This window comes from Meriones unguiculatus, chromosome 10 (assembly GCF_030254825.1).
Source record: "Meriones unguiculatus strain TT.TT164.6M chromosome 10, Bangor_MerUng_6.1, whole genome shotgun sequence".
Classification (NCBI taxonomy): Eukaryota; Metazoa; Chordata; class Mammalia; order Rodentia; family Muridae; genus Meriones; species Meriones unguiculatus.
The window spans coordinates 89,101,469-89,113,814 of NC_083358.1; the positions used below are offsets into that span (position 1 = coordinate 89,101,469).

The 12,346-nt window shown below is 42.3% G+C and overlaps 1 protein-coding gene and 1 pseudogene across 3 annotated transcripts in view; both read left to right on the plus strand.

Annotated features, from left to right (window-relative positions):
* Positions 1-867: 867 nt before the first annotated feature.
* Positions 868-1,452, plus strand: LOC132657056 (large ribosomal subunit protein uL6-like; annotated as a pseudogene).
* Positions 1,453-6,682: 5,230 nt separating this feature from the next.
* Positions 6,683-12,346, plus strand: part of Slc35a3 (solute carrier family 35 member A3) — a 42,906-nt gene continuing 37,242 nt past the window's right edge. Inside the window, exons 1-2 of one of the 3 annotated variants that reach the window (XM_060392835.1) lie at positions 6,718-6,814; positions 12,081-12,126. Coding sequence is in view for 1 of the 3 variants with exons in the window: in XM_060392834.1 (XP_060248817.1) it covers positions 7,222-7,239 (18 nt within the window). In the remaining 2 variants the exon portion in view is untranslated. Of the gene's footprint in view, positions 6,815-7,122; positions 7,240-12,080; positions 12,127-12,346 lie in introns of those variants that run through there. The other 2 variants (XM_021642706.2, XM_060392834.1) reach the window with 2 other exon arrangements.

Sequence of the window (12,346 nt, forward strand, 5' to 3'; positions counted from 1 at the left end):
AGGAATATTGAACGACAGAGAAACACTTAAAGAAATGCTCAACATCCTTACTCATCAGGGAAATGCAGATCAAAACGATCCTGAGATTTCACCTTACACCCATCAGAATGGCTAAGATAAAAAACTCAAGTGACAACACATGCTGGAGAGGATGTGGAGAAAGGGGAACCCTCCTCCATTGCTGGTGGGAATGTAAACTGGTACAACCACTTTGGAAGTCAATTTGGTGCTTTCTCATACAATTAGGAATACTGCTTCCTCAAAATCCAGGTATACCACTACTAGGCATATATCCAAAAAAGGCTCAAGTATACAAAAAGGACATTTGCTCAACCATGTTTGTAGCAGCTTTATTTGTAATAGCCAGAAGCTGGAAACAACCCTGATGTCCCTCAGTTGAGGAACGGATACAGAAATTGTGATACATTTATACAATGGAATACTACTCAGCAATTAAAAACAAGGAAATCATGAAATTTGCAGGCAAATGGCAGGAACTCTAAAAGATCATTCTGAGTGAGGTATCCCAGAAGCAGAAAGACACACAGGGTATATACTCACTTATAAGTGGATATTAGACATATAATATAGGATAATCATACTAAAATCTATACACTTAAAGAAGCTAAACAAAAAGGAGGACCCTGGGTAAGATGATCAATCCTCATTCAGAAAGGCAAATGGGATGGACATCAGAAAAGGGAGAAAAAAAGAGGGAAAGGACAGTATCTCTACCACAGAGGGCCTCTGAAAGACTCTACCCAGCAGGGTATTAAATCAGATGCTGAGACTCATAGCCAAACTTTAGGCAGAGTGCAGGGAATGTTATGCAAGAAGAGGGAGATAGAAAGACTGGAAGGGGACGAAGAGCGTTCTCTCTTTGCCCCATCTACTGCGAGAATGAAGACCAGTCTCAGCCATCAGACGGTCGACATCCCAGAATGTCGACATCACTCTGAAGGGGCGCACAGTCATTGGGAAGGGCCCCAGGGGAACCCTCCGGAGGGACTTCAATCACATCAATGTAGAGCTGAGTCTTCTTGGAAAGAAAAAGAAGAGGCTCCGGGTTGACAAACGGTGGGGTAGCAGAAAGGAACTGGCCACTGTCAGAACCATCTGCAGACATGTTCAGAACATGATCAAGGGTGTTACACTGGGCTTCCGCTACAAGATGAGGTCTGTGTATGCTCACTTCCCCATCAACGTTGTTATCCAGGAGAATGGGTCTTTGGTTGAAATCTGAAATTTCTTGGGTGAAAAATACATCCGCAGGGTTCGAATGAGGACAGGTGTTGCTTGTTCTGTCTCTCAAGCCCAGAAGGATGAATTAATCCTTGAAGGAAATGATATTGAACTTGTCTCAAATTCAGCGGCTTTGATTCAGCAAGCCACAACAGTTAAAAACAAGGATATCAGAAAGTTTTTGGACGGTATCTATATGTCTGAAAAAGGAACTGTACCATCATGCCCAAGCCATATTTTTGTTTTTTGAGACATGGTTTCATGTAGCTCAGGCTGGCCTAAACTCAGTATGTAGCAAGTCTTCAGGTTGGCTTTATGGCCAACTTAAATTAGAATTTCTGATAATGAATTTTTTAGTACAAGTATATCCCAATTATTGTATAACCAAACAATTCTTGTTTATTTGAAAATTAAATATAAGCAGATCATCTATTTTTTTTTCTGGCATTTCTAAACAAATACTCCAGAAATAATTTGTTTGGCCCTAGCTACCTTTAAACTGATTTCTTGTTATCATTGTGTCTTAAATGTTGTGAAATTTTGCTCTCCAGTTAGATGATAGGGAGCTGGTTAAGAGCACTGGCTGCTCTTCCAGAGGTCCCAGGTTCAGTTCCCAGCAGCTCATAAGTGTCTGCTATCCCACTCTCTGAATCTGAGACTGTCTTCTGGCCTCGTTGAGCATTGCATATATGCCATGAACAGACAAACATGTAGGCAAAATACACATACACACACAGAAGCACACACACATACAAAAGATCAGATGATAAATCAGTCCCTTGCATAGTGTACCGACTGCTGTTTTCTCTGTCTTCACCTGTGATCTTCCGCACAATTCACTAACACTTCTCACCTCTGTCACTACTTTTGCTTCTGCCATCTCATCTTTTTTCTGTGCTCATTTCTCTCCTGCCCCATTTCAAATAGTTATATGTAATTTTCTTACACATAGGGGTGTTGGGCTCTAGCTCAGTGGGAGGGCACTTGCTTGACAGCATGCAGGAGGCCTGGGTTTGATTCTTAGCATAAAAAAAAAAAAAAAAAAAAGGATGGGTTTCTTGGGACAAATAAGGATTCAAATCCCATCCTATCTCTTTAGTGTATATAGGACTGTAAAATTATTTTGTGTGTGTAAGCTCCAGTTTCACTTTCTGTGCAATGCCAAGCCCTGATGCTCACTTTATCAGGCTGCTGTGAGAGCTAAAAATAAAGGAGATGATGAGCAAACCACTTAAGGGTGATAGGATCCTTGTTGTCAGAAGAGCTTCAGGCTTGACTATGCACTCGAGCGTCTTTATGTCCAGACTTGTGCTAACACTTGCTCTGGTAGACTTTGTCTCCTACCAGTTCAGTTCTGTTCCTCTCAGTTCAGGAAATACAAACTCAGTTTCTGGTCGTTTCAGACAGGGTCTCACCCAATAGCACAGCCCTTTGCAACTCACTCTGTAGCCCAGGATGGTCTTGATTTCACAAGAATATTCCTGCTGTAGCCCCACAAGTGCGGGAATCATTAACGAAGTTGTTAAGAGGTTCAGAGCCTGGACCCTAGAACTCCTATCAAGTCCTCATTAGGTCAGTTAAACAGACAATATATACATACATATTTATATACACGTATATACATATATATATATATATGTATATAGATTGAGACAGGGTTTCTCTGGGTAGCCCTGGCTCTCTGTAGACAGGGTAGCCTCAAACTGAGAGATCTGCCTGCCTCTGCCTCCTGCGTACTGGGATTACAGGCATGTGCCGTAATGCCCTGCAAGGTTTTATTCAGTGTAACCACATCAGGGAGAAGAACAAGGGAAGAGGTCCAGTGGATACCCCCAAAGTCGTCAGGGTCTAACATGAAATTTAAGTTTAAACAGAAGGCAAGAAACATATATAAATAAGTAGTTCTGGTCAAGGTATGGCCACTCCCATCACTGATCTATCATTCTCTTGGCTTAAGTGTCTCCTGCAAGGTGTTTTGACAAGTTGTTTGGACTGTGTGAAATCTCCTTTCTGGAGATAAGTTCTTCTCTGGCTGACCCCAGGCTTCATTGTCTTCCTTCTCCCAGTTTGAGATTCCTGTGGAAATTACAATATCTTAGGAACTGTTGTTTGAGGAGTCTGATAGATAAAGGGAGGAGCACAAGTGTCTCTTTAGAATATCTTCACTCATGCCAGGATGGTTGTGGGACTACAGGTGTGTGCTACTGTGCCTACCATACAATTTTTATGTGGTAGGTACTTTGCCAAGAGGCTGGAAATAAAAAAATAATTAGGAAAGCACTGACCTCAAGGAATATAAAACCGAACAAGGAAGTGAAATTATGTAGATATACACAGGATGATTTGAGATGTCAATGGGGCCAGTGAAAGGGCCCTTAGGAGAAAGGGAACAAAAAAAATGCTTCAAGTTTGAGGATGATGGTATCTGAGCTGGTGAATGGCCAACTATAAAAACAATGACTGAATAGAGAATAATTTAAAGTTAGTGAAGAACCAAAGAGAGATATGGTCCTGGTCAAGCATTCTGTATACAAGGAAGCAGGTTATGTACTGGAGCATAAATTGTGAAGTCAGGAAAGGTCAGTGAAAAGTATTGTTATTTTTTTTAATTGGAAAGAAACAAATGTGCCCAATTAACAGAATCGGGAAGGAGCACATCACAACAGAAACATCATAACAAAGATGAAAGAAATTCAAAATATTATAAGGGCATACTTAAAAAAAATACTCCATTTAGTTGGAAAAGCTAAGTGAGATGGACGAATTTCTGGATTTATCCAAACTACCAAAGTTAAAGCAAGAAGAGATGAAAATTTAAACAGATTTTTGGCCTCCTATGATATCATATTTCTTTTCTTTTTGTTCAGTCCTGGTGATTGAACCTAGGGCATTTTTTCATTTAGCCTTGTCCTCTCCCACATCTTTAAAGCAAATTTAAAAAGCAAGAGAGAATTTCACTAAGTTGCCCAGATTACCTCCTAAGTTATCCCCCGCCTCAGCTTCTCAAGCAGCTAGGACTTCAGTTGCATTTCTATACCACACAACTCTCATGTCTTTACTTCACACCTTACCTTAAGAGTGTTGCAAACTGACCCTCTGTTTTCACAGTTTTAGGTTATTTTTCAGTTCTCTGTCCTCCAAGACAGCAAAGCACATCACTACTTCATTATTATAAATGCTTCTACTTCTCTATCTTTAAAAACTCATTTTAAAATTTCCTGAAAAAAACGTCCCTTTCTCCAACCTATGTTTTGTGACACTTTACATGGTGGTATCTCCTGTGATTTCTGCACTCAAGAGGCCAAGACCAAGATGAATTATAAGTTTGTAGCCAGCCTGGGCTATATAGAAAGTTTCAGGGCAGCCTGGGCTAAATAAGGAGACCTTGTCTCAAAACCATAATAAAATAACAACAGAAAATAATTTATGTTGTAAGGTATATTTTTCTCGCTAATATATTGTAAATCTTCCTTTTCCTTTACAATCACACATTTAGGCTACCAATTATTTTCTGGGTATCTGTAGACACATGAGCGGGTCCCCCCCCAAAAAAATACACCTCAGAATAGTGCCAAGCTGTAATTATCATGTATTAGGCATTTTAAGTTTCCTTCTTTCTTTCTTTCTTTCTTTCTTTCTTTCTTTCTTTCTTTCTTTCTTTCTTTCTTTCTTTCCTTCCTTCCTTCCTTCCTTCCTTCTTTCTTTCTTTCCTTCTTTCTTTTTTCCTTCCTTCCTTCCTTCCTTCCTTCCTTCCTTCCTTCCTTCCTTCCTTCCTTCCCTCCCTCCCTCCCTCTCTCTCTCTCTCTCTCTCTCTCTCTTTCTTTAATGGAGAAAGGGCTCAGTGGAAAAGTACATGAGGTACAACAGCTTGGGTTCAATTTCCAATAATTTTGGGAGGTGGGAGTGGGGAAGAGAAAGGTAAAGGAAAGAAAGCAGATGTAATTGCTCGGCACAGAAAGGCTGAGACAGAATGGTTGCCAAAAGGATTGAGGCCTTCAAGGCTAGCCTAGCCAGCCTGAGCCACAATGTGGGATTATGACCCCCCCTTTTTTTGTTTTGTTTTTTTAAAGTAAGCATTGTATTAGTTACTTTCTTCGCTGCTTTGACAAAAATGCCTGACCAAAAAACTTAGGAAGAAGAATTTACATGGCTTCATGGTTTCAGAGGTCTTGGTTCATGGTCACGTGGTTTCGTTGCTTCTGGGCCTCTGGTTGTGATTTATGTCGTGGGGCAGTTATGTACAAAGAACCATACAGGCTGCACAGAAAGCCAGAGGAGAGGCCAGGGTAAGACACACCCTTAAAAGCCCGTGACCCACTTACAAATAGGCCTGTTCCACAATTTACACCGTCTCACAATAATACCTTCAAAAGTTTAATATATCAGTGGTCTAGGGCAGAGCCTTCACTTATCTACTCACTTCCCCAACTCAAAAGCCCATTAGCTAGCAACCAAATCTTTACCATATGATGGGGGGTACCATATATGGGCAGATGGGGGACATTTTAGATTCAGACCTCAGCAAATATCAAGATCTACTTTATATTCTATGATCCGGAAGTTTTCTGAAGACTAGATTACAAACAAGCTTTAAAGTGAGGCATCCTGTGCTAAGAATCATCTGATTTTATTTTTCTTTGTTGTTTCCTAACTTTGCTTCCCTAAGGCATGGTTTTAATCATTCACAACACGAAGAGGCATAAGCTGAATTCTAGGAGCAGAGTGTTAACGGGGAAGGAATGAATCAGCTGTATCGGACGAACAACCCAAACCCAAAATATTACCTTTCAGCATGTCTCCCGCTAGCATTGGCTACAGTGGTTGGAAGATTTGCGAAATATTTTAGAAGGCTTTAAAACGTAGTATGTATGAGATCCTCGCAGACAGGAAGAGGTAAATCGCTCTCCTATACCGCGGTATCTCTCTCTTTACCTTTCCCCTGTTTAATGACACTAAGCCTATTTTGGATACCCGAGACTCTCCAGGTCTGTCACGGTGGGGGCAGCGGTCATTTCCAACGGAAAAAGTTGGCTCCTAGACTAGGGTTGGTAACCTGCACCAGGGATAATCTCGTTTTCAACTCATTGCTGGTCATTTTCAGGAGCCAAGATCCGCCTCCCGGTTTTCTATCAGGGTTCTTTGGCCCAAAGGACTTTGCCCTTCCTTAAGTTACGGGTTATCCTGCCACTGTGCTGCTGGAGTGTCCGGCAGAAACACCCTTCTTATCACTGTCCCGCAACCGTGAGGCCGTCACGGGAGCTGCTCAAGCAGCAGCCCCTGTGCTATCACCTCAAAGACGCGGCCCGCAAGCGCGAAGCTGGGTCCGACGGAGCCGAACAAGGAACGGCGTTTGCCGGGGCCGAGGCGGAAGCCGGAGTCTTTGGCGGACGGGACCGCGGGAACCCGGAAACGCCTGGGCCGCATCGAGGCGGTCCGGGCGACCGGAACGGCTGGAGCCGGCGGCGCTGCGGGTCAGCGGGCGCGGCGGAGCCGACGGGCTCGGCAGCCTGGGGCGCCGGGCGTCTCGGAGCCCGGAGCTTCGGTGCGGATAGCTGGTCGAGCCGCACGGCGGGTGAGCGGAGTGCGCTGGCGGGGAGCGGCGGGCGCCGAGGCCGGAGACTGTGGGCTGGGCTGGCGTGGGGCGGTTTGAGGTACTGGATGCTTGGGCCACCCAGACTGCAGGGGAGGGCTGCAGCTCACGTTCAGAGGGAGCAGATGAATGGGCGCCTTGTCCCTCCGGCCCGGACGTGCTTGAAGGTTCTGGGTGGAGAAGGAAAAGGTCCTGAGGGGAGGGGTGTGGCAGACAGTTTGCCTGCAAGTTCCAGACTGGCGGGCCGAGTGCCCAGGGGGCCAGGCTGGCGGCCAGTCTTCCCGTGGTCTTCCCTGGGGCTCCCGCCCATCCTGGAACTCTGGAGTAGGGATAGGTCTGCCGGGAAAAGGACTGTGTGCTCGCTCAAGAAGCTGCAGGGACTTCAAGAGATGGAGAGGGTGCCCGTGGTAAGGCTAGACCAAAGGCGATGGGTGTCTGAGACCATGCGAGGTGCCCATCAGAGAGTGTGTGTGTGGCGAGTGGTGCGGGGGTTCTGAGTATTGAAGAGTGGAGGAGTTCAGTGAATATTTTTATTTAAGCCAATTAAAGTTTCTGCTAGTTCAAATGAATTAAGGGATATTAAGTATAGTAATGGGCCTTACTGTAGCAAGGCACTTAAACTTCCTTTTGAGAAGCGTGTCCTTTATTCTCTTAAATGCAATATTTGAATATGGCATCAGAGTTGAGTATAGGCACTTGCTTTGATACTTACAGATGACGTTTGGTTGTTTCTCACGGCTTAATTCTATTGCTACTGACTCAAAAGTTGTTTCCTTTCGAAGAATGGCTTCTACGTTTACATTTATAACTAACTTTCCTTCCTTTAAATTTTTTTTCTACCGAGTCTTCTGTTTCTTTCTGGCCCCTTCCTGATGCACTATACCAATAACTTCCAAACCGAACTCGCCGCTTTTAGTCGGGCTGCCTTTCAACTACTCCTGTCCTGATAGCAAGCACAGTCACAGGCGCCCTCTCTTCTCTTCCTATCTTCTGTGCTTAGGGAGGTGGGGGGGGGGAGGAGAAACCCGTGGAATGAACCCCGTGGGAATATTGATGGAGCATTATATCACTGAGCTGTTGGCATGTTTTTGTGACTTCAGTTCTTTGTAATCGCTTTTTTAAAGCCGGAGATTTTTAATGGTTCTGGGGGTGGAACATAGGGCATATTGAATGCTAGGTAAGTGCTTTGCCCTAACCAAGAATAAATTTTAAATAATTTAGGCAGACATTAAAAACCCTTCAAAATTTAAACCTATCCATGGCTCAAATTAATGTAATCCTTTCATTCTTTTTAAAAAGTTACTTTATCCAACATATTGTATGTTTTTAGATAACCATAGGATTTTTATATTTATGTTTTATTTGTTTGTTTACTTTGAGATAGGGTTTCATATCATAGACCTCCAGGCTGGCCTGGAGTTTAATAAGTACCCCAGAATAGCCTCAAGTAGGACAATTATTATAGGTTCCTTTTTTTAGATGACTATTGAAGATCACACGGGTCGAATAATTTGCCCTCAGTTCTATATCACTTGAGTTTGAAATGGATATAATATGTACTCAAGCATGTGCCTTTTGAGGAATTTAATATCCCGAATGAATGTGGCAAGGTTTTAGAATCATTGGAAACAATTTCTCAGTTAAAAGCCTTATTTTATGATTCAGCAACTAGGGCTAATGAGGATTATGATTCAGTAACTTCTTTTCTTGAAAAATTTGGAGTTCCTATTTGAGGTTAAATAATTTTAAGTTTAGGTCAGTGTGAATCGATGCTTAATATTAGATTTTCAATTTAAAAACCAGCAAGTGTATGTTAAATCTATTTAGCCTAATTGTCTCCATGACTGAAAAAGTATAGTGCTGTGATGTGTGTTCTTTCTCTCTCTCTCCTTTTTTGTTTTGCTGAGACTTGTTGGGGATGGGTGTAGGGTTGGGTCTCTTTAACACTACAGTCTTGTGCCACTACGCCTATCGTGTTTATATATGTATGCATTCAAATTTATTTTAATTTTTGAAAGATCTTTTAACATTTATTTTCTGTGTATTTTGCCTGCCTATATGTATGTGTAACACATGCATGCAGTGCATTCAAGAGGCCAGAAGGTGGTTCTGGAGTCTCTGGAACTGGAGTTTCACGTTTTTCATACCCCAGTGCTAGGAGTTGAACTCTGGTCCTCTACAAGAGCACAATGCTCGTAATCCTGGGGCCAGCTTTCCAGCCCTGTATTATATTTTTAGTCATCTTTAAAGATATGTTTTGTTGTTGACATTTATTTTTGGCAATGACTTTTGACGCTAGAAGGTTAACCAGCTTCTCTAGTTGTCTGCCTAAAACTGTTTATAAACTACATTGAAGGTACCATCTTAAATGAAACCATTCCAATAACAACAGAATGATTAAGTTATGCAACTGTGTATCCTAGGTTGGGCAGCATGATAGAAATTAGAGTTAATCCAAAGTTGAAGCTTTAGGTTACATTAGATGAAATGCTAAGAAACAAGTTCACTCCACAAAGAAAGATTCTCATATAACTTTATACCTACTCTGAGTTTTGTTTTCTCCTCCTTAAAAGTTGGGTATTTTTTCTGGAGCCAGCGAAATGTCTCAGTGGGCATTTGTATTTTATGCGTATGGGTGTTTTGCCTAAATGTACATCTGTATCACTTGTATGCAGAGGCCAGAAAAGGACATCAGATCCCCTGGAACTTAGTTGTTGTTATTATTTTAGCGTTTTATGTGGCTGAGTGTTTTGCCTGCATGTTATGTCTGTGCAGCACAAGCATACATACAGTGCCCTCAGAGGCCAGAAGAGGGCATTGGATCACTTGCAACCAGAGTGACTGACAGATATGAGCTGTCATGGAAGACCCAGAGTATTGTTGTAAGATCCTGGTGGCCCTTCCTCCATAAAAATAAAGACACCAAAACCTTTTAGTATTTCAAAGCTTAGGCCTTAGTTGGGCAGGCTCTCAACTAGCTCATCTAACTTAACCAGACCACTTAGTCCCATCCAGTCTTATTGCTGGTATACCTTCCAGGCCGGCTCCTGTCTCTTTCCTGTTTGCTTCCCACAGTTTCTTTCACTCTCCCAGGAAGTCCCGCCTCCCACTTCTCTCTCTGTCCAACTGTAGGCTGCCAGCAACTTACATTATCCAATCATACGGTCATACAATGTCAGCGTGACTAGGTGAGAATCTGCCCGTAGGACAACAAGAATCCTGGGGGGCAAGCAATCAATACTTGAACACATAGCAGCTCCAGATGAAACCCAACATCTAGGAATTGGAATTGGGTCCCTTGGAAGAGCAGCCAGTGTCTTAGTCACTGAGCCCCTCTCCAGCCCCAGAAGCTTAATCTGGAAAAGAAGTGATATCTTCTTTTCAGGTTATATTTATATGAGATAATCTGTGTGTGATGACTAGCAAGAAACAGGGCATATTAGAGATGTTCAAGTTTCTTACTTAACTTATAAAATTGTACTTATTAGAACACATTGAGAACCAGTTTTCTCCCTTGTCTGACTGATATACGGAAAGACTTGTCAAAGCTGTACCACCCTAACCCCTGAAAGCTCTAGAGTTCCTGGGAATGACTTCACAAAGAGATCATTCTTCCAGAGGATTTAAATACTAAGGATTTTATGCAGCCTTTTGTTAATGCAACACAGAGCAAATGCCTAATGTGACAGATGTTGCTGGTGAGGCAATAAAGGGAGTACAACACTGAAAAGAAGAAAATCTCTGCCATGTTGCCTAACCTAGGATGCACAGTCTCTTACCTTTTTTTGTGTGTTTCAGTCACTTATCTATCTTTTTTGGGGGCTAGGGGTGGTTTGTTTTCATTTGAAATGATATCATCTGTGTGGTTGATAAACAGTTCCTGGCAGAGAACTAGAGAAGCTGATTAACATTCTAGCTTCAAAAGTCAGTGCCCTAATGTCCCTCTGATAAATTCGTGAGCACTCTTACAAAGTAGGGGGAGGAGCTAAGTCGCTAGAGTATGGCAGGGGTAGTTGAATGGCAGCACATGTGCCTGGCATGCAGCAAGGCCCAGAACTGGCCAGGGAGTGGGGACAGAAAAACACTCCCAGGGCTCAGAATACTATCATCTCTCTGTTTTGTTTGTTTGTTTTCTTTTTCTTCCTCTCTCAAGACAGGGTTTCTCTTTGTAGCCCTGTCTGTCCTAGAACTCAATCTGTAGACCAGACTGACCTTGAACTCATAGAGATCCATGTGCCTTTGCCTCCCAAATGCTGAGACTAAAGGTTTGCAACCACCACTGACCAGCATACTGTCCTCTTTTAGTGAAGTTTTCTGAGCCCTGTAGGAAGGAGTTTTTAAAAGAGACAAATACTCGTTCAAAAATACATACATAAAACAACGAATGATTTGAGATAGGCAGTGGTTTATGACAGGAAATTTAGGCTAAGGCCAGATTATGAGCAGCTGTGTGTCCTCTGTTTGATAAGGTGTCAGCTTAACTTTACAAACGAGAAAAGGATGTGATTAAATGTATATATTCCTAAGATACCTGCAGTGTGGAGAGTAAGTTAGGGTTGGAAGAGCATGAGCCTGTCCACATCGGTCAGCAGGCAGTGTGAAGGACTTGAATAAGCACAATATCTAAACGTCTGAGACTAGAAGAGTATGGTTGTGGTGGGGGAGGTGGCACTACACTCTTATGTTTTGATAGTGGCAGTAAAGGGCTGGAGAGATGGCTCATTGGTTAAGAGCACTGTCTGCTCTTCTAAAGGTCATGAGTTCAATTCCCAGCAACCACATGGTGGCTCACAACTGATTCCTTCTTCTGGCAGATGTAAATGTAGATAGAACACTCATACACATAAAATAAATAAAAAAAGAAAAGCCTGTGATAGTGGCAGTAAAAAGGATAGTGTATTGGTATAGCTCGGTGTTAAGGTGCTTGCCTAGCATAGTGAGGCTCAGGCTCCTATCTCTAGTATAGCTAAAAAAATCTAGAATAAATAGTAAAGAATCACTTTGTAACATTAGCAAAGTCCCTCTGATCCTGTGGAAATGAATACTTTTGTGAAGGAACTGAATGGGCTTTGAGGTTTCCACAAGAGGTTGAAGTAATTTTTCATTTATATGATGTTTTTATTTCATTACGGAGTCTATATTTTTATAAAGCATTTATTGAACAAGTATTATATGTAAGGAATTAATTTATGTCCCAATTTTTCTGATAACTGATTGATACTTTATTTTATTTTATGTTTTGAGGCAGGGTCTTTTTTAGTTCTGGCTGTCCTGGAACTCCATATGTAGATCAGGTAGGTGTCAGATTCACAGAGGTCCTTCCGCCTCTGCCTTTTCTTCCCCATCCCTCTACTTTTTTGTGTGTGTGTGGATTTGTTTGTTTTCTGATTTTTGTTGTGTTTGTTTTTCAGGCTGGGTCTCTCAGTCTTGGCTGTTGTGAACGTTGCTAATGTAGAGTAGGCTGTCCTCAAACTCAAAGAGATCCTTCTGCCCCTGTGTCCTGAGTGATCGGAT